The following is a 22141-nucleotide window of genomic DNA, read 5'->3' as shown; positions in this document are numbered from 1 at the left end:
CCGTTCCCTCTCATCACTTGGGAGAAGAGCCCAGCTCCCTCCTCTCCACAACCTCCTTTCAGGGAGTTGTAGAGAGCAATGAGGTCTCCCCTCAGCCTCCTCTTCTCCAGGCTAAACACCCCCAGGGCCCTCAGACTTGTTCTCCAGCCCCTTCCCCAGCTTCGTCGCTCTTCTCTGGACTCGCTCCAGAGCCTCAACCTCCTTCTTGTGCTGAGGGGCCCACAACTGACCTGCTGGCCACGCTCTTTCTGATCTTCTCGGAGCCGCCAGAGCCCCGCGGCCAATGGGAGCGCGGGGGCGGGGCCTCGGCTGCCTCGTAGCCAATGGGCGCGCGGGGGCGGGGACCCGCCCCCGCGCGCCCATTGGCTACGAGGCAGCCGAGGCCCCGCCCCCTCGCACTCCCATTGGCCGCGGTGTGCTTAGGCCACGCCCCCTCGCGCTCCCATTGGTCGCTGTTTGCAGAGGCCACGCCCCCTCCCTCCCTGGGCGCGGCCCCGGTGTCTCGCGCTCCCCCTGATGTCGCGCCTCTTCCTCCTTCCTCAGGGCGGATCGTTCCCCCCGCGCTGCTGCATGTGAGGCCGCGGGGCCGCGCCTCGGAGCCCTCCGCCCCGCGGGAGCGCGGCCTGCGCGCAGCACAGCATGGAAGCCATCGCCAAGTACGATTTCAAAGCCACGGCGGACGACGAGCTCAGCTTCAAGCGCGGAGACATCCTCAAGGTAAGCACGGGCAGGGCCGCTCCCCTCCTTCCCTCCCAGGCCCCGCTCCCCTCCTTCCCTCCCAGGCCCCGGTCCCAGAGGCCCTTCCACATCCGTCTCCTTGTACCATGCAGCCCCAGCACCTCCTCAATCCCCACCGCAGCCGCTAAAAGCAAGAGAGGCTGCTTCGGTTTTGTCTTCACCGCCCATCCCACCGCTCTCATTCCTCCCCAACCCGGGATATTTGGCACCTTAGTTGTAAACGCGATAGCAAATCGTCATCAGCACAAGAGAAAATCTGCACTGAATTCCCTCCTGTGAGAGGAAAGCCCCCAGAGGACTCAAGATCGCTTTGGCATTCCTTCCCTTTGCCTTCTGCCGAGGATTCCCATAGCCAAGAGCAGAGATTAGATTATTTCTCAGTAGATAATCAGGCTATGAAATGTTAGTGCTCGAGTGATAGGCTCGTGGCTGAATACCAAATGGGTCTATGCGGCTGTAAGGGGATGTGGAGCACATCAGAGGAGTTTGGGTCTGTAGTTCTTTCAGTACATCAAAGGCGCTTTAGGCGTCACCTTGGCTCTATGCAAGGAATTTGACAAATACTTGAATTTCTAAAACTTTGCTTAAAAAAAAATGGACGGGGAGAAAAAGCACAAAGTTTTACTGGGGGGTAGAGCATAAAAGGCCATGGGGATTTGGCGTTGGCGAAGCACGACTCTGGGCTTTGTTGCTTCCAAGCAACAAGAGCCATATTGCATTGTATTAGTGGAGCTTCATTCAGAGTCGGTATTTCTCCATGAACATTTCGGATGGGCTTTATGTTCAGAGTGTGATGTATTTGGTATTAAAATACCCTAGGCTGCTTCTTTCTAAGGTGCTCTGAGTCAAAACTGTTCTGAGAGGTGCCTGTCCTGCAGCTGCAAGGCTGTAACTCTGTGTATGCAGAGTCCTGCAGCCCTCGCCGTGGTTACTCATCTGCTCCAATTCTTTGCCAGAGAAGGGCTGGGTTCTGGCTATTGCTTTAAGACAAGATAGGAAATAACAACCTCTGTGTAAACTTAAGAAGCGGTTTTCTAGCTGATGCTTCAATAGCATAACTGTGGTTTTGTAATAAAGGTTGCAGAAATGCATCCTGCTTTGAGATGACTGACTTTAAAAACCGTGGGATCTGTCTGTATCGTACCCCTCCCTGGGCCCTGTGGCCTGACGATTCCTGTTGGACCTATAGCCCTCGATTCCGGTGTCCATGTCCATTACCAGAATGTTGCCTTTTGTTGGTTTTAACCATTGCAGACTGTCAGAACTTCAGAAATCTCCTGTGAAAAACTTTAATTTATTGTTCTTAACCTGCGCTGGGTTCTTCTGGTTTGGGTTACTGCTGGCTGCCTCCAGTGCTGTCGTGTGTTGGAAGCAGAGCACAGCTGAGGTCAGCTTGTGGAAAATGCTGAGCGGGAAGGAAAAATGAAGTATAATGAAATGCAGTTTATTTTAAAGGCTATTCTTAATTATTTTCCTAGCTTGGTACAGAAATTTGCTGGAGCACATGAAAAATGTCTGGTAAAATTTGCGTTCATTTAAAAAATACTTTTTCTCAAAGAATTAAGGGAAAAAAACTGGTTTTAGTCTTTTCAAAGTTTAATCTGTGCTGAAACTACTTTGGACACACGATGGATGATAGTGAGATGTTCCTGAGTCCTGGCTGCTTGAAGTCATCCCACAGAGAGGAATTTTGTCCCAAAGATAGAAATGTGGTGGTACATATGCCGCTACACTACTGTAATCCTTGTGTTTTCCTACAACACAGAAGGATTTTACTGCTCTGAACAACACCAAGGCTGAACACTTACTCAACACACTGATGGACAGGGCCGCAAACTGTGTTTCCTTGTAGGTCATGTTTTGAAAATGCTTCCAAATTTTACATATTTACCTCACAGATGAGTAAATTGAGTCATGGAAATGGTAAATTGCTTGAGATTATCACTAGAGTTAGCAGAAATGCCAAGAGTTTTGGGAATCCTTTGACATGTAGTTGGGGCGGGTTGCGTGCAGTGTGGCAAGATTTGCTGTCTGCAGCTGCCACATTTCAGACAGAAGCCAAAAGCCATCAGAACTGTTACAGTTCACTTCAACTGACAGACGTCTGTGGCGCTTTGTCAATATGAAAGTCTGGTTCACTTCAGATGTGTTTCAGGTTGTGGAAGTTAATTTCTGCCAGGCTTTTCAGCTCTGGTTTATTAGCACTTTGCTCCTGGCTGGCAAGTCACAGGCTGTCCCGTTCGTGTGCCTCATGCCATTGCTGTTGCTGACCTGGTCAGTCCTGCTGCCCGTCAGTGAACTGGGAAGAGAAATAAACCTGTGCTGTGTGGAACGTACCTGCTCACTCCGCTCTCATCTCTGCCTTGCTGAGGCGCACGGGTAGCCTGGCATTCAGGGAGACTCCTTTAATCTAGGGGTTAGACACCATCCTGACACCCTCGGGAAAGTCAGATAGGTTGGTAGTGACACAAAGTTGTTTCTCGGGGAAATGTTGCACCTCAGCCACACTGAGGAAAGAACCCAGTCTGTAGTGCTTCAGTTCCCACTCCTTAGAAGCTCCTGTTTCACGTTGTGGGGAGGCGCACAGTCCGTCCCCTCTGATTCCCGTGGATTGCTTGCTGGTGATGTCACGGTGCCGTTCCTGCTGCAGGCCCTTGTATTTTTGATGTGATGGAAGAGCATCTGAGCTGTAGCCGTAGAGCTGCTGGTTAGTAATCTTGTGGCTGCTTTCCAAGAATGAGTGGGGATCGCTGACCTTTGGCTCGCGATTGTAAAGCAGCTGAGCGAGGAGGAAAAGTGCTTGGCCTTTCCTTTTTGGGCATTACCTGGCAAAAGCTGTCTCTGTGGGTTTTGCAGCTCCGGACGTACACTGGGTCCCTGACCTGCATTTAAAATACACTAAACGCTCCTTGCTGAGCCTTTTCCAGAGAAAGGAAAAGTTGCTCTTCCTTCTGTGTCTCCTGATGGCAGTACAGTGCTGCAGCTCAAGATTGCTGTTCTTCTGATGTCCTGGTGGCTGCTTCATGGAAGCCTGTTGGTGCCTGGCGTCTTACTGGGGGGGTGGAGGTAGCCTCTTCTCTCACTTACACAAGGTAAAAAAGGAAACTGAGGATTTCCTACTTGAGATGTTGATTGGTTGGTTTTCACTTTGAATAGGCAGCCATTGTCATGATGCTTTTTCAGTCTTTTCACTTTACTGAAGTTGGGAGCAGTGAACTTCGGTCCCTGTCTATATTTGTTATCCAGGTTTTACGTCCCTCAAGCTGTTGCATTTCTGGCACGCTCTGAGTTTGGTGACCTTTGTGCTAACTGGCAGCTCTCCAGACCCGAAGCGTGCTGATCCTCGCTGGGGGTTTGTCAGGAGCTGGGTGGGAAGAGAGAAGAAAAATCACCATTCTCTCTCATCTCGTCATCATTTCATTCCTCCATTCCTCCTACACCCAGTCTGAAGTGTGGTTCATACCACGGTGCTCTGATCACCATTTCTGCGTGTTTAATGCAGAAGCAGTAAACCTTAATGAACGCCTTGCATGCTAGAGCTGTGCTTTTTACAAGAGCTGCTGACCACTGCTGCAGTTCCTCTTTCTCCTCCTCCTGACATAGGGTTGGGGCATAGCTGGAAAGGGATCTTCTGAAGAACTGAAGTTCCTGTTCCCTGTTCAGCAGAATTAATTCAGGGCACTTACAGATTATTTTTGAGTGAAATTATTCAGAGGGTGTTTTAGACAGAGGGCCACCATCTCTAGTGCTGGGGTTTCACTTCTGCGTGACACACGGACCAGCTTTCCTGTGTGCTGAAAGAAAGAATTCCCTGATGGGATTTTGGTCCTTTGATAGTTGTGTTCAGCAGTCGAGGGTTTTCTCCTGCTCTGATCGTACACTTGGCAGTCACTGCAGGTTCGGTTCCCGTGGCTGGTGTCCGCTGGACTTGTCTTTGTCAGCCTTGAAGAGGACTGAGTGTTTGCAAACAGTCGGTGCTGAGATAGCATTTTCAGTTCCCGCATGAAACCCATGTTTCTGTGTGTGGATGCAGTTAAATGGTTTTGAAGAGAGAGAGGAGCGTAATAACTAAGGGAGCGCGGTCTCTGCTCTCCTCGCCCCTCTCTGGCCTCACCTGCGCTGACTGTTGGGCCGTGGTGTCTGTGCTGGGGAGCAGCAATCCCTGCTGTTCCCAGCTTTCTCTGACAATTCCATTAAATGCAAAACACAGGTGAGGAGGCGACTTGTGTTCTGCCCACACAGGCTCTTATCCGCAGCTCTATCCCCCAGCAGTTCTTGCTCTTCCATTCCTGTTGCTGGCTCTGCAGTGGCAGTTAACGTTATCTCCCAAGCGGAGCAAACACCAGGGATGAGAATGCACATGAGGAAATAAAAGCATGGGGTTTAAGTGCTTTGGCCCTGGGGAGAGACAATAAGGTGGGAGAATACTGTCTGTGATATTGTTGTTATTGTTATTATCTGCAGCACGGGGAATGCTGTGTAAAGCTGTTTTTCTCCCTTGAGTATCCGTACCTGCGGAAGGAGCAGCAGCACTGCTGCTCCCAGGCCGCGGGTGCCCCACGGCGGGTATTTAAAGCCCTGCTCCTGAGCAACTCCTGCCTGCAGCTTCGCAGTGCTCAGGTGACACCAGGTAGGAGCAGGTGCTTGCGTGGGGCAGAGCAGCGGCTGGGCAGCAGCCTGTCTGCGGCAGAGCCCACGCTCGTACCCGCGTCACTCACACTGTGGGTGCCACCATCTGACAGCTCGAGGGAGAATGGGTTTAGCAAACTCCAGAATGTGGTTTTCATGGTGACATGTGCTGAACACGTGGGGTTGCACAGCTGAGCTCTGACAGAGTAGAGAGCGAACTGACAGCCTCTGAAACTGCTCATCACAAATATTTTTAGGTTATTCATTATATCCCTGGAGCCCAGATGCTACTCTGCAATGCTTCCTGATTAGTTACTAGAGGCACCCGAAATTTGCGTTTTAGATGATTGTGTTCATACTTTTCCTCGGCACATATTTCTCTCTTTACCTACAGGAGCGCTTTTCCGTAAATGCTAAATAAAAGCCCATTTTAAACATGTCTGAAATGTCTTGAAGAGCCTAAACATCTTTATTCCCGATGAAGGAGTGATTGCTCACTTGAGTTTCTGTGCCTGCCCTTGGATCCCTTTGTCTCCAGTTGTTTGAGGCTGGGAAAGCGGGCAGTCCCGTTATTGAAGATCCCTCAAATCAGCTGTGGTTTAATCCTCGGAGGGCGGGTGATGTGGTGGCTGGGGTGAGGCAGAAGCCAGGACAGCTACTTCTGTCTGGGAAGTCGGATCATCAGCCTTTGCAGAGTAATTAATTTCCAATTGCGATGTTCAAACGTTACTGACCTTTATAAATAAAACATAGAAAGAGAATACTTGAAAGAGGAGCTTTATCCTGTCTGTACCTGCTGAACTCAGCTGCTTTGCCTGCATCCGTGTCAGCATGTGCGCTCCGCTGTGAGCTGCGTTGGCTCCGCTGCAGCCAGACCTCCTGTGGAGAGCAGAAAGCGGCTGCTTCCCGTTGGTCTGAGCTGCAATTACACTATTAGTCCCTAAAACCTCTTATTTAAATGATTTGTCTCTGGAATTCATGCTCCCTGCACGAAGCCAACCTCCTGCTTGCTCGGACTCCTGCTTGCTCAGACTCGTACTGAAAGCCCACAGCTTTACATGCAGAGGGGAAAAAGTGCTGTTATGCAAAACTGTTTCCCTTGGGAGGAAGGGGGGAATTCTCCGTGAGTGGTGTGTGAGCCAGCAGGTTCCACTCACCATGGCAGCTCTGCTGGTGCAGAAGAGCTGTGGTCTCAGCGAGTCAGACCTCTGCTTTGTGAGAAACAGGCACATTTTAAACCATGTAACTTCTGCAGAGCTTGAGATGTTCCCATTGTAAATCCTTATGTGCTGTCAAATGTTGAGTATTCTTGTGTTATCTGTGCTTCTTCAGCATAAACATGACAGTGATGTTGTAACCATTTAATCTGGATTTGCTTTCTGCTGTCAGCAGTAGAGGATGCTGTGCTGGGAGAGAGCTGTGCTGAAGTCCCAGGTTGAGGTGCATTTATTGCTGAATGCCAGGAAGGATTTTAAGCTGCAGCAGCGTGCACCTCGTGCACCTTCCACCAGTTCCTCTGGAAAAGCTGCCACTCCTCCTGAAGAGGTTTTTCCAGAGCTCCTGTGTGGGTCAGGTCTCGTGCTCTAATTGTTAAAACAGCTGAGGCACAACTATTCAAGAACTCCTAGATTCTTTGCTGGGAATCAGGGGAAGACAGACAACGGCTCTGAGTGTGTTCTGCAGCTGGGAAAGGCAAAGAACAGATGCAGGAGGAAAAGGAGGAGCAGGAGGTGGAGGAGGCAGCTCTAATGCAGGCGAGTATAATTAAAAACTTTTACAGGTGAAACTTGACATTTAAAATGTTGTTTTTCCCAGCCTTGCTTTGAGACAGCACTGGAATCTTGGTGGGCTGAACGTGAGCTTGACAGACGCACCTTGGTGAGGTGGTATCATGAAAACCTGCTCTGCACATACTCCACAGCTCCACTTTCTGTTTCTGTGGTGCTTTGCAGGCCCTTGAAGAACACTTTGTCAGGGTGAATCCTTCACCCTGGAAGCAATGAAGCGTGGGCTGGCCGTTCAGGCTGGCTTCTGACCACTGGAGTGGAGGAAGCAGAAGCGGCTTCTACTTCCTCCTTGCCTTTGCTTCTGCCCTTGTTTCTTAAAATACATTTTGCACTGCTGCCTCTCTCCTGCCTGTAACGAACCTGTGGTTTGTCAGAAGCTGAGTGGGTTCACTGTTCTGGGCATTTGTGTCAGGGTGCTTAAGCCTTTGCTGAGGTGCGATGATGCGGGTAAAATGGTGGGTTTCGTTGTCTCCGATCTTAGAGTATAAATGCAGAAGTGCTCCAGTGGTGGGCAGGTTGGAGAGCTGCGTTTGTCAGCTCCTTGGCTCTTTACTGTGTTTCCAGTTAAAGCATCTGGCAGTGGGTCTGGCTGGACTTGCTGTCAGTGGGTCTCTAAGTCAGTTTTTAGTGTTCTGCAGCATATCGAAATTACACTGATGTATCTCTTGTTGTTTATATTGTCTGGGTTTGGAGATGACTGATTCTCCCTCCCAATGATATATCAGAATTGGTTAAATAAGTACAAATCTAGCAAAATATTGACTTGCAGCTATGTAGAACCTTGAGAAGCTGCCAGTTCTGAGGAATTGACCTCTGTTATCTCTGATTTCATGGTTTTCCATCTGTCCCAGAATGAGGAGATTAGGGCTGATCCTGGCTGTGTGTGTGAGGCAGATTGTGGTAATCTTATTATTCTGATCTCATTACACTTGGGCTCTGGATCTGTAAATGCCTTGGGTTTAACCCTTTCCTCAAGTTACCATAACGATTTAGTGCAAAGGGAGTGGAGGCAAGGGGGTTCTGTAAAGGGGGTTAAATGTCTATATCATCCTGGAGTGATCCAGCTCTCAGGGTTTCTCAGTGAGAGTAATGCACTTAGTTGTTGGAGGGTTTGGTTTTGTCGGAAGAGACCTCTCCAACAATGAGGTACAGAGGGTGAAATTCACCCTGTAGGTGTGACACCAAACAGGGCACGGTTCTTGAAGAGTTCCATTTACATTTTAGCACTTGGGGGAGTCCAAAATAAGGACCTGGAGATCCTCAGTTCATGATGGGTCACATTTGTGTTTTATAGTTTTTTCTGAAGAGAAATGGGATTTTCTCAAGTTTTGTCCCAATGTTTGGCATGCAAAAATATAAAACGTAATGGAGCGTGTCCTGATCTCGGTCCAGGTGCGCGGAAGTTAATGCGAGGTGCTGGACAACATGTAGCTCTGTGCCTTAAGTGAGGAAAGGACTGAACTGGAGCACAGGATTCCCTCGCTTCTCCATATCCACAGCACAACTTCCCCGCTGGTACTCGGGGGCAGCTGGAACTGGCTGCGAAGGGTTAACCTCCCAGTCTGTGGTGCAGGGGACTCTTCTGCCCTGGGCTGGTGATGTTAGTGAGGAGCTGATGCAGAGGTGGGGTGGATTTTGAGGACCACAAGAAGTCTTTGTCTGCAGCTTTGGAGGAGGCTCTGTCCCTCCTGGTTATGAACTCGGTGTCACTGGGTCTGTCTGCAGGTGGCACACAGAAGGGAAGCAAAGTGGCTGCTGCTGGCGGTGGGGTTAAACAGCAAATGTATTTCTCAGTCTGTAAGAGGTTTGAGTTTTATTGGAACTCCTGTTCACATGGATTCATAGGGTGTTTGGGACTTCATTGCATTATGCTGATGGCTTTGAGCTTTGGTCCTGCAAGAACACTTTCCAAAGCATTTGAGCGTTGCTCTGGCTGTTCCGCTGGCCAGCTTTGAGTATTGTGTTTGCCAGTTCCCATCCTGAAGTGACGTTTGAGCACAGGGGAGCAGATTGGAAAGGAAGGGGAAATGATGTGTTGGTACGTCAAACAGCGTTGGGCCTGAAGGGAGCGAGTTCCTCTTCAGTGCTTGTCCTGACACTTTTTAGGCTGAGCTGGCCCTTTTAGGGTGACGCTGCGTCCTTACAGCCACGTTTGCTGAGAGGAGAGGGACAGCCCTGAAGCTGCTGCCTGGAGTACATGGAGTGTGGGACTCTTAACCAGGCCTCGTTCTATAGCACAGGGACCACCTGAGCTGCTTCTCTGGCTGTCGGTCCCTGTGCGCGGCTGACAGCGAGCGAGCTCCACTGCCATTGAGCGAGTTGATAAAAACAGACTCCTCACAGCTTATGGGGTTTTTAGTTCCCCTTGCTCAGTCTTGGTTGATGTGTCTAACCCTGGACCTGGCACAGGGTTGGGACAGGAGCGCAGGGATAAGAATGGGCGGCTGAAGGGAAGGAAGGACTGGGAGAAGCTTTGCTCTCTCACTGCCGGCGCCTGTGGAGTCGCTGCCGTGGGGAGATGCTTCGCTGTACAGACAGGGTCTCAGTGTGGGTTACTGTGCCAGCGCAGACACTGGGAGAGCTGAGCTGGGAACTGGCCAGGGGAGAGCCAGCGGTGGAGAAGGGTTGATTTGGGGGGTGATTGCAGTTTTGGTTTTAGCCAAGTTTGTTTTTTATTTGGTTTGAAGTAGCTGTGTGTGGGGAGAACAGCTTTGCGTGGGAGCTGGACCAGTGGACCCTGAGCTGGGGAGAGCTGCTGCGGCCAACCAGTGGTCCTCACCACTGCCCTGGGGCTGTGCGTTTGGCTGAGGCTGGTGATGGGAGAGCAGCCTTCTCTCAGGATTAAAGAGCAGCCCTTCCTTTTTGTAACTTGAGTTATTTTTCTGGCTGTTTTCAAGAGCTCCCTAAAAATTTGCCATACCAGAAGCGCTGCTCCCATTGTGCGTTCACACTGGGTGGTGATGGCTGTTGTGCTTCGAGTGCCAAGTTGCTGGCAATGCTTTAATATATTTTTAGATAACAGTGTTTTATTTGTTTTTCAAATGAGAGATAGGAAATTGCAAAGAATAAAGAATCGCATGAGCTGGCTTGGTGCTAGCACGCCTGTTCCATCGGATAGCGGAGGAGGAAGGGGAATGGACGGTGAGGTAAGGGCTGGTGCTGTGGCACTGCCCCTGCATGAACTCTGTCAGGAGCTGCAAAGGGCTGAAGGGAGACTGTTGGTGTGAGTCACATCAACTGTCGTGTGAGAGGAGGAGTGTTCAGACCAACGCAGTGAGCCCTTACTCTAGCAAATGCACAACTTCTCTGTTTCCTCCCCTGAGCTTCAGCCTTGACAAAGCAGGGAAGAGATTGCAGCTCGTCAGAGCTGAGGGCTGTTTCTGTAAAACAGACCCATAACTCCTGCATAAAATTCAAGCAAAAGGAGTTGTGGAAACCACACACTGATGAGGTGAGGCTTTGGTTTGTGGTAGCTGTTGTTTTAAGGCAGCTGCAGTAGGCCTGGAAGACTGGCAGAGCCCTGAGAACAGAGGGGTTTCCTGCAGTATTTCAAGTTCTGTTTTCTGGTCCCATTACCACCAGTTAGCCTTCTCCATTTTGCTGATCTATGAAGTCTGCTTTAATAAAGATCCATGTCTTGTGTCCCACAAGCTTTTATCTCATTTGGTTCTCCATCAGTGTGCCTGGTAATTTGTACGGCCCAGGCTAAACATTGTTTTCCCCAAGGTGCCGATGCGCTGCTGTTCCATCCTGAGGGCAGTAGGAAACACAGCTTTGTTGCATGGACTGGCAGTTGTTGTTGGAGGAGCTCTCGGATCCTTCCCAGAGCTCGGATCCTTCCTGCTGCCGCTCCGCAGATGTTACTCATAAAATCCGATGTGGACTTTAAAAGTAGTTCTCATTTTTCATCTGAAAATGAGATTTAGACACTTCACTCCTGTAGGACAGGGACCAAAATGCATGGGTGGGAGTTACAGATGCATTTGAATTCAGGGAGAACAAGATTCAAGGTGATGGTGATGGCGCTGTTCTGAGGCCACCGGTCCGTAACCCCATTTTGGGGTGGCAGGACAGGGCAGAAGTGATCAGCCCCTGCGGCTGGGCCTGGGCTGGACGGTGGGGACACCTGGGGCAGCCACTCAGGGTAACCGAGTGTGGGCTTTTCCTCCTCTGCTTTCAGATGCAAATCACCGGGCCTGCTCTGGGGAAAGCTTGTGTGTCTGAGAGTATCAGAGATGTATGAGAAGTGACTGAATGCTGATTGGTCAGTGGCCGCAGGGAGGATGTTGTAGTTAACACTCACTGGGCATCCTCTGGCTCGCAGGTTTGAGTTTCGTGTACTGGCATTAACAACATGTGATTTTTCAAGCCGAGGGTGGGGAGTAACTAGCTGTGATCAGTTCCTCTGAAAATACCCCAAACATTACTGTGGAAACCTGGGTGAATTCAGGGGGAGTAGAGCAGAACTGAGATGTACCGGCAGGGCTGTGGTAGCGCTGCAGCCTGCAGGGAGAGCCTTCCGCTGCGTGTCAGGCCCGGCTGTGTAAGAGAGGGTAGGACAGAATAGGACACGTGCGAACAGAAGTAGGAACTTCATGGCAATCAGGTGAAGAGTGGATTCACAACCTATTAATCTGCTCTGGTTTATGGACTGTCACGTGTGTGTATTTTCCCATGGGACTTCTCACTTTTTGCTGTGTGTGACTGGTGTCATTTGGACTGTAGAACTCGGAGAGGGCGACTGCAGCTGGAAGGACAAGCGTGTGTTGCCATCACCTGGTCTTCATTACCTTTCTGGTGTTTCTGTTTGAAGCTCCCCACCATCACTGGTTTGTAACCCAGCTGGCGCGGTGGGAGAGGCTGCGTAGCAAGGACTGTGTGATTGTGATGTGCTGGCAAACTGCCAGCTGGTGATTCTGCAGCGTTTCTCTGCTAAGCTTGAAAGCAGCTCCGCAGCACTCTCGCTGCGATGCTCGATAGCTTTTTGTGTTATTTGCTGGGAGAGTGATGTTCGACCCTCGGAGCTCGTGCCGGGAGCTCTTACACAGCAGCCTTGTGGCTTTGTGAGAGGCCTGACGAGTTGTAGTTGATTGCATTTGGAGAGACAGTCTGGAGCATGAGAACAGAGGGGTTTGTGCTTGGTGTCAGTGTTACTAAACTTGAAGGGATTGCTAGAAACAGCCCCTCTTTCAAGGGAGCCCGGAATTCGCAGCCTCTGCTATAGCAGCAGTACAGGAATAGAAGCCAGGAGACCTTGCTCTGACTGCCACGTGAAAGCAGCCTTTTCAGAGTTGTGCCTCTCCAAATGGAGGGGTTATTTTGATGCTCGAGGCAGCGTGCACCCTGTTCTGTGGGCACAGATGTGCACATAGCATTTTGAGTTATTTTGGGGTATGGGTTTGCAGTGTGAACCTTTCCCAAACAGAGCAGGTTTTCACTCAGAATCCAAGGCTGGTTTCTTTCCTCAGTAAGAGGGGAGGATGGCACAGAGCTCCCTGGGCTTCAGAGCTCAGTTTGTGTGCTTCACTGAGGGTTCTTCTGGGACCCTGCTTAAACCTCCATTAAACCGTGCTCATCTGGTGATGTTTTAAACCAAAACTCCATGAGGAAACCACTCCTGTGCAAGGCAGCGCCCATCCCCACTAGGACCTGAGCAAACTGGCATGCACAGCACCCCAAAACTGACACAGTGCTGTGCTCCTCGGTGCTTCCAAACCCAGCGTGGCTTGGGGCTGAGGTTAAGGAAGGATATTTTGTCTTCTGTTTCCGTGCTGACATCCTGCACGCCACAGCTGGTTATAGGAGGGGCTGGTCCTGGTCTTCAGTGACTTCAGACCACCCCTTGGGCTGCTAGGGAAGAACAATGCTCCCTTTTGTCCTCTTAGCAAAGTGCTCTTGTGAATCCCTCAGGCTTTGCTCTGTTGCGCACAAGCAGAATGGGGAGCACACTTACAGTTTGGGCAGAGACTCATCATAGCCACCGCAGCTCCGGCCTTGTGCCTGTGACCACAGACCTGTCCTGGATGCAGGGCGCTTGGTACGAGTCGCCTGTGCTGCCTGAGTGCTGGAAGCGGCTCCAGTGGGGGCTGAGACACTGTCAGAAAGTGGATTTGTAGGTACCTGTGCTGTGGAGGTGAATGTGCAGCTTTGGAAAGAAACCAATATGCTCCGTTGCCTGTGGTGGAGCTGGAGAGGGAACACAGGGGGCTCACAGGGTCCATGCGTATGTACACTCCTCTGGTGTGAACGCAGGGCACGGATAGCGTGGCCGCCTGCCAGGTGTGAGCGGAGCTGTGACAGCCAGTTCAAATGATGCTGGAAGGACAGCCGGCTCTGGAGACCCACCAGGCCAGGTGAGGAGTAGGGAAAAGTCCTTCGAGCAGAGAAAGCCGCTGGAGAGGGTTCGTCATACAGCACAAGTCCCTGGAACAGGCTGTGCGTACCTTGTAGGCAGTTCTCCTTCTATCCAGCTGTTTTTTTCCAGTCACAAAGCTTAATGCATTCAGTGGCTTTCACTGGCTTCAGGCCAAGCATTAATGAGCGCCCCAGCCCCCTGTGATTTGGCTCCCCCAAACACATTAGCATATCTTCAAAGTAAGATAAAACCAATTAAAATCCTTTACATTCAGGTATTGGCATTTCTGATAATTTTTACTGCCTGCTACCACAAGCACAAGTATATGGGGATCTCCATGTGGACTGCAATTTTCTGGTTTTTTTTCTCTTGGAGAGGGATCAGGCTGCACGTACTTTGCTGCACTCTGATGGAATGGAAAGGGTTTGGAGTACCCGGCCCTACCAGCACTGTGTTCGGTGACATCTTTGATACTGTGCTGGGGAAGAGTGTTCTTGGGGCAATTAATTCTACAGGGGGGCAGGTTCTGTGCGATGTTCACTTCCCAAACCAAATGAAATCTTTTTGAGGAGGAGTGGTTTCAGGCTGCAGCAAGGCTTTAGTTACAGACCACAGGACGGCTTTACCCCAGAGACTCCTTGCTGTTAGGGTAGCAGGCGTGCACATTGTGCTGGGCCAGTGACAGAAATCAATGAATATTGTGCACCACAGGTTTTGGAGCGAGTGTCAGTGTGTGGTTTCCACACCCACCTTCTCGTGGGACTTCTGATCCTTTGCTCGTTTTGGAACATCGTTATAGTCAGAAAAGTCTCCCTTTAAAACAACAGAAGTCTGTTCATCTACCTTCCCTGTTTGTGTGTGCTGAACTGGCTTTATTAACACAGAAATGCTCTGCGTACAGTCCCTGTTCCTGCAGTCCGGTGTAGCCTGGGTGTAACTCGTATGGCAAATCCAGCGGAAGGTGCCGGTTGTACCCGCAGCTGCGCCTGGGCTGGTGTTGTCACAGGGGGTTGTAAAAGCCTCTAATGCGGATGTTGCCTGGAATCATTAACGGATCTGGTGTGCACACAGTGCAAGTGCAGGAAAGGTGGGTGAGATCCCGTTCATGCTGAAAGCACCACGTTTGTCAGCTGCATTCAGGAAAAAGCGATCATTAGAAGTGGTGAAGAATCGGAACCTCTCAGCCTGCAGATCTGGGGCAGAATGGTTTGGTGATGACAGCCAGCATAATCTTCGGCACACGTCACAGTCCAGGGATGTTGTTAGCAGTCCCTGTGGGCGTACAGTGACTCTTACTAACGCAGGGGATTTTGGCACTAGGATCTGCTGACTGTTTTAAATTATTTGTCCCGCTTTTTATTCCCCACAGTTCTGAGATGCAGAGGAGCAGCATGGCCAGTAATGCATTTTGTGGGTTCCTCTTACTAGAGCAGTCTTTTGAAGAAGACTGGGAAGAATAAGCCAGCCTCTTCATCAGTTTTGCTGAATGCTGACTTGTGCTAAGCTTATTTTGTGTTTGCTTCCTTCAGGTTTTGAATGAAGAATGCGATCAGAACTGGTACAAGGCAGAGCTCAATGGAAAAGATGGCTTTATTCCTAAGAACTATATAGAGATGAAACCACATCCGTAAGTAGATGGTGGCAGCTCCCTCGATCTCTCTTCTGTGCATCCTCTCTGCCAGAGGGAGGTTTTCTGCTGAACACTTCACAGGATGTACCTTGCCAGGATTGCCAAAACACACGGGCAGATAAAGGGTAGCTCTTGAGTTGTAGCTCTGGCTGCAGCGTTTGGTGTAACTCATTCACAGCCGTAGAGCCAGACATTCTGGAAGCCTTTCTGGTGGTTGCTCTGCCATTTTCCTGTTGGGGCAGGCAGACCGACCTCGGGGACAGCAGGTAACAAACCAGCAGAAGGCTGTAGCTGAGAGTTGTTATCACCACTGCCCCAGGAAAAACAGCGGCTGCGTTCCTGTGATGAGCCTCTATTTTACGTAGCGAGGCAGATAAGAGCAAAAACTGTGGTATTCACAGCTCACCAGAAAAATGTCTAAGGGTGTTTGAAGCTGAATTAGCGTGAGGGTGTTTGAAGCTGAATTAGTGTCGGTGTCACATCCTGAGCACGGAATCGCAGTATTGCTGGGGACTGACAGGACCTCCGGCACTCCCCTCCTCCAGTGCCTTCCTCGCACAGCAGGCCGGCCTTGGGGGCTCTGTGCTGTCACACGAGTATAGTGCATCGATTTGCAGCTCCAGATAACTGTATTTGAGTGACTGCTTTAACTATTTCCTCTTGGATATGAAGAATCTGGTATGTGAAAACAGCAGCATTTTGTGCCTGTGTATTTTCTTTGTGTCAGTTCATGTTTTTCTGCTGTGTTTACTAAACTCTGCTTCTTCCAACCTTTGAGATCCTTCAGCACCTAAATCAGAAAACAGCAAGCTCTGGAGGACAGACTCAAAGGGGAGAAAGTGTTTAGGAAGGAGCACAAGCTCCAGCCTCCCTTAGAACAGCTGTGTTTCAGGGAGGGTCCTGCAGCTCCTGTCTTCTTGCTGCACCACAGCCTTCACCACAGCGAGTGAACTCGAGTGGAGCTCTTGTTACGAAGTGCTCTCCTCTAGGTCAGTACCTGCATGGTATGGGCTGTGGTCAGTGCTGCTAGCCTGTCTGATCTGGAACTGGAAGCTGTGCTTTTCGCTCAGGAAGATGGTTCTGCTTTCCCACACCATGTGACCTCCACCCTGCCTTTCATCTTGGATCAGTCTGGAAGCAGAATCGTAGCTGTGGGTGCGAGTCCTGTGACCAGGGGCTGCTGGCCAGCACTGATGCTTTGGTTGCCCAGGGTGCATTCCCCACAGTGTCACAGAGGTGACCAGCCTGCGGATTTGTCTTCTGCGAGCTGTCAGGAGTCTTGGTGTGGTGGTGCAGCTGTTTCATGTGACCGCTGGTGTGGAAGTGGCTGGGTTGTCCTGACGGGAGGAGAAAGCAAGGGAACAGGCTGCAGAAGGAGATAATGTCATCACCTCTCCTGGAGCCGATGGCCTGCCCGGCCCCGCAGTGGAGTCGAGAGGCCTTGGGGGAGCTTCTCCCGCTGGCTCTGTGGGCAACTCAGCACTGGGCCCCTGCCGGAGCTTTCTGATGCGTGGTCCCCGTCTGTAACCACAGTGCTCTGGGGCTCAGGGCAGAAAGATCAGCCTCTGGGTAGCAGGGATAACCAGGTGCTGGATGAAGCTGCTCATTCTCTCTGCTGAAGGAGTCACATCTTCCCACGGCCGCATGCCGCAGGACTCTGCTGGGAAGCAGTTGTGTACATCAGGCTCTCCATGATTTCTGTGCTAAACTGCAGACACAACAGGGTGCAAAACCATGCAAATAAGACATTATGTCTTGAGCAGGTTCTTTCCACCTCTAAAAAGAAATCCTATATTTTGAGGATGTCATTCTTGCCACATCTCTGCTTTGCTAAACTGGGTGAAACAGGGCTATTGCAAGCGCCTGCTTATCAGCTCAGGGTTGCCTCATCACCAGGACGAAGCATTGTGAAAATCTGCATGGTTCAGTGGAGTGCAGGGAGCTCTTTCTGTTAGGAACCGTCTCATCTTGGCGAGAATTGCTACATCTGGCTCTTCCATGAAAGGATTATGTTTTTAACCTTCTTTGTTGTTTCCTTTTCCTCGCTCCACAGGTGGTTTTTTGGAAAGATTCCCCGAGCGAAGGCTGAAGAGATGTTGGGCAAACAGAGACACGATGGTGCCTTCCTCATCAGGGAGAGTGAGAGCGCTCCCGGGGACTTCTCCCTCTCTGTCAAGTAAGTGATGGCCAGTGGCAATCACGTGGGAATCTGGCCAGCTCGTAAGGGACAGGCGATTGTCAGCGCTGAGAAGCGGGAACAATCTTCCAGATGCCTTATAGTGTCCCTCTTCTTCCACAGACGCTCATTTATTCCCTCTGTAATAGAGCAACTACCTATGCTCAGGTTTGTAATGAGCCCATAGGGCTGGTGTGGCAGCGTCTGCGGCACCATCCGCTGGTTTGTGGATCCCATTCCTCCTCCTCATGGCCACTGAGTGCCCAGTGTGTCTGTGATCTCTCCCATCCTCCTTCGCTCCCTCTGCAGCACAAGCTCTTACTCCGTCTTCTGTCTGTGTAGTGTGCTTCCCAGTGCTTTGTTGCCTGCTGGGCTTTGGAGTTCCCTTTTATTCAGAGTAAAATTGCTGGAAAAGTAGCTTCAACTGAATGCATCGTATGTCAGGGAGAGCTGTTCCCACAGTGCTGAAGCTGCAGTGTTGCACGTGCAGCGTCACCATTCAAGCGTTTGGTATCTTCTTTTGTTTGTGCAAGGAACAGAGATCCTGTTGGTTTGCAGGGCAGACTCTTGCCTCAGTGCAGGCTGGCTGTGGAAGAGGCAGTCCTGCTCTCTGCGGCAGGGCTCTCCCAGCCCTGAAGGACCCTTTTTGTTCCAAACTCTGTGCTGACATCCCAGAAGAGGAGTACTTGGTGATTAATGATACGCTTTGTGTTCTTCACTCCTTCCCCTCAGGTTTGGAAATGATGTGCAGCACTTCAAGGTGCTTAGAGATGGGGCTGGCAAGTATTTCCTCTGGGTGGTGAAGTTCAATTCTTTGAACGAGCTGGTAGATTATCACAGATCCACGTCTGTCTCCAGGAACCAGCAGATATTTCTCCGGGACATTGAGCAGGTGCCACAGGTAAGGGCAGTGTCCTCGGAGAGCACAATATTTACTCTGCAACCGCAGTCTGGACCACAATTGCATCTTAGAGTAAACCCAAACCCACGGCAGAGTGCCAGCAGAGCAGCCTGCGTCTCTCTGGCTCTTAGCTCTGTCCCATTTCCCAGGGCAATCCAAACGTTACGTTGCATGTTGCTGGGTCCTTTCTCAGTTTTGGATAAATCCCTCTGCCTCTGTGCAGCATTCCAGCTTGAGGACAAGGGGCGTGGAGCTCGTGCTGCTCTCCAGTGCCACAGGCACCCTCGGCTGCAGTTGGCCTGAACGGACACCTGGCTCTGAGCTGTTGAGTCAGAGATGAACGGAGGGTGAGGAATTGGGAGCGTGCAGATACCTTCCTAGCCTCATTTGAGATGAACCGGTAGATTTTCTGTAAGAATGGAAGCATTTGCTGACAAGGCAAATGATGACAATTTCCTGGTACTGGACAGTTTTAAGGAAAATGTAAAACATTGACATCCAGTTTTAGGAGAAACTGTGTGTCTGTGCGGTGGATCAGTAGCATCGATGCTGTCAGTGGCAGAAACCAGGGTGAATAAGTGCAAAGCTCTTTGTATCGCAGTAGAGTTCAGCTTGCAGGAGGTGAAGAAAGCTGGGAAACACTAGGAAAACACCCAAGTCCTCTGCTTCCCGATGCCAGCACCTTCTTACAGAAGCTGGGAGACGAAACAGCCAGAATGTTTTGTGTTAAACTCTGGTGAAGGTTAAGCTCCTGCCAGGGAGAGCTGGTGTCTGGGTGGATGAGTCTCACTGTGTATCTGTTTGTTTCCCCTTTCAGCAACCAACGTTCGTTCAGGCCCTGTTTGACTTTGATCCCCAGGAGGAAGGAGAGCTGGGCTTCCGCCGTGGAGACTTTATCCAAGTCCTTGACAACTCTGACCCCAACTGGTGGAAGGGAGCCTGCCACGGACAGACGGGCATGTTTCCACGCAACTATGTGACCCCAGTGAACCGGAACAACTAGCGAGGAGTATTAGAGATTATTTAAAGAAGCCAGAGAAGCAGTAAACACCCATACAGAGCCTAACTGCAGCCCGTGACCCCCAGTCACACGGCGGTAAAGCCCGAATCACCTTCCCTGTGAGGTGATCCTCCTTCACTCAGTACGGAACTTCGGGGGCGGGGGGAAAGAGTTCAACTTACACACCAAAACTTATCTTAAAAAAGAAAGAGAGAGAAAAAAAATGAGAATTACCGATTTCCTCAGCTGCTCCTGGGTTGCCCCTTTCGTTCGCTCTTCTTGTTTCCCCTCCTCTGTCCATCAGTGCATGACGTTTTAATGCCATATAAAGTCCTAGCCATGCAGTAAAGGAAAAGGGAGAAACTCTGCTGGTATTTTCTCTCTCTGCAAACGGTCTTCATTTGCCATGAAGGGACTCGAGAGAAGAACCAAATCCACAGTCCTGCCTTTAAAAAACAAACAGAAATCATCAGCCTCTGCTTTTGCCTTCAACATTCAGCTCTTCTTGCCTGGGAAAGATGAGGTGGTCATCTAATTTATATTGTCTCTTCTCCTTTGGCGCTTTCTGCTGAAGCTTAGCGGCTTCCAGGTAGGGGAAGGGAGAAGAATTTTGTGTCTTTTTGTTCTGTTTTGTTTCCTTTGGGTCACAGAGCTGCTTTGAGAACCTCCAACGTACAATGAATCTGTTTGTGCTGTGCTGACAGCTCTTTTATTTTCCTTAAAGGTGTACGGTTGAGCACATTCTGTCAGTTTTTCCATAGTGCCTTTCCCTTATTTTCTTTTTATTCTTTTTTTTTTTTTTTTTTTAAGTTAAAAGGACAGTCCAGAGCTTTTCAGAGGGGTTTTTCTGCCTACGTGTAAATAAATACTTTGGGGGAAGGATGTAAAGGAGGGGGGGGGGTTTATCAGTGGATACATCAGAAAAATCAGCACACAAGTGGAGCTTTAATCTTAAGATTTGTGCTTTTGTTCAACTTCCCTCGTGCTAGGGAAAGCGAAAGCACGGCGTTCGGTGCAGCTTCAGCCACTCAGAGGTGTGGAGCTGCAACCGGGAGCCTCAAAAGAAGAGAAAGGGGGAAACTGTGACCAGGAAAAATGAGAACGGATATTTTGGGGAGGGAGGATGCGGGAGGGAATTTGGGAAATAATAGCCCTGAGATGTCCTGTAAAATGTACATTCCTGTGATGGCGAACTTGATAACGCAGAGAAACCTCAAGAAATAGTGCTTGAACAAACGTTCTGCTCTTAGTGAATGTGTCTGCGAGATGCATGTGGTCAGCCTGTCTCCTGGCCCGCACAGGGACTGTTGCAGTCGTGTTGCTCTTGCAGCGGGGTTGGCGTCGCCGTGCCCGGCTGCCCTGCGGCGGGTCTGTTGCTGAGCAGTCGGTTCCCCGGCTCTCGCTCGCACCAGCGGTGTGGTGGCTGCTGTGCCCGCACCACGGCGTTGGTGGTGGCTGTGAGCCGGGGTCGGGCGGGAGGGCGGCAGTGGTGCCGCACCGCGCTCTGTGCCAATCTTCAGTTGCATTCTTATCCCTTTTGGTGGCCGTGTGGCCGGACCCCTTCACCCCAGCGAATCCCAGACGGCAGCGGAGATCTCCTCCCGCCCCGCCGCGGCTCGGCGAGGGTTTGTGGGAGGGTGCCTTTTTTGTACTAAGCGTTACAAACGATTTACTCCTGAGATGGACTCTGCCTTACACTTTGATTTCCAGCAGATGCCAGAGAGAGCTGTCCTGTAGAGAATTCCTTTCTCCCTCTCCTTGCTAGCTGTCACTTTCTTCCTTCTTTGTAAAGTGATTGGAAAAGGAATCTATGGCATTCGACACCTGGACCATTTGATTGTTTCCTTATTTTGGAATTGGTGTATATCATGCAGCCTTGCAGACATATGTCTTGTGTGTGTATATATATTAAAAAAAATCAGTGTTTAAATAAAAAAGGCCTATGTACTTAATCCTTTAACTCTGCAGCAGCATTTGGTAGATAGTAATTAACTGTGAATAATAAATATACATTGAATTCTTCACTTGAGCATCTGTCTTATTTCAGTTAACGGACTAAAACGGAGCCGATGCACCCAGTTCTCAGGATGTCAGATGGCAGAGGGAGGGCAGAGCTGTCCCGTGTGCTCCGGCCTGCGGTCCGATCTCGGCTGAACCCGGAGCAGCAGCTCCCTGGGCACTCGTGGTGCCAGGAGGAGCGAGGAGGGGGCAAAGGGGCCGCCGTGTTGCTCCCAGGGCTGCAGGCCGCGCGTCCCTCGGCGCAGTGGGAGCGTGGCACGGATGGAGTTTTCCCTTTTCCCAACCTGCCGGGGCCTCGCAAGGGCCGGGATGGCGCTGGGTGCCCTGGGTGACGGGAGCCCCGCGGTCTGGGGCCGCTCCTGCTGCCCGGGGAGGTGGGACCGGCCCTGGGGGGGGGGGTCGCCTGGCGGGAGCTGCTGCTCGCTGGCCCCTCCGCGGCCCGCGCTCCCGCTCAGAACGGGCTGGTTTGTAAGAAGCACCGTTCATTATGTTCTTCACACGATGTGCCCCGAGGCCGCAGTCCCGGGTGCCGGCTCGGCCCCTCCCTGCCAGGGGGACCCTGAGGGGCCGGAGCGCCCCCGGGGAGGGCAGGGACTGGAGCGCCGGGGCGCGGAGGGGGCGGCGCGGGGAGGGGCTGCGCTGCGGCTTGAGGCGCGGAGGGACACGCGCAGGGGCGCGGCCCCGCGGCCGGGACTACATGGGCGCGCGCGCAGGCGCAGGGCGGGAGCGCGGCCAGGGGTGGGCGGGGGCCGGTGAGGGGAGAGGGCGGTTGGGGTGAGGGGGGGCTGCTGGAGGGGAACTTTGAGGCCAAAGAGGGGGATTGGGGCGAGGAGGGGGTTGGAGTGAGGGAAAATGTGGGGTGAAGAGGGGTTTGGTGAGGGGGGGCTGGAGTGAGGGAAAATGTGG

General features: G+C 51.2%; 1 protein-coding gene across 1 annotated transcript; it reads left to right on the top strand.

Annotated features, from left to right (window-relative positions):
- The first annotated feature begins 512 nt into the window (after window positions 1–512).
- GRB2 (growth factor receptor bound protein 2) lies at window positions 513–21240 on the top strand. Its single transcript, XM_069872403.1, has 5 exons — window positions 513–717; window positions 15039–15136; window positions 17193–17315; window positions 18048–18216; window positions 19034–21240. Exons 1-5 carry the CDS (start codon window positions 640–642, stop codon window positions 19217–19219), a joined length of 654 nt encoding a protein of 217 aa, XP_069728504.1. The 5' UTR covers window positions 513–639; the 3' UTR covers window positions 19220–21240.
- The last annotated feature ends 901 nt before the right edge of the window (window positions 21241–22141 follow it).

This window comes from Phaenicophaeus curvirostris, chromosome 19, assembly GCF_032191515.1.
Source record: "Phaenicophaeus curvirostris isolate KB17595 chromosome 19, BPBGC_Pcur_1.0, whole genome shotgun sequence".
NCBI lineage: Eukaryota > Metazoa > Chordata > Aves > Cuculiformes > Cuculidae > Phaenicophaeus > Phaenicophaeus curvirostris.
Note: the sequence above shows the minus strand (reverse complement) of the source record. Positions and strands in the feature narration are given on the sequence as shown.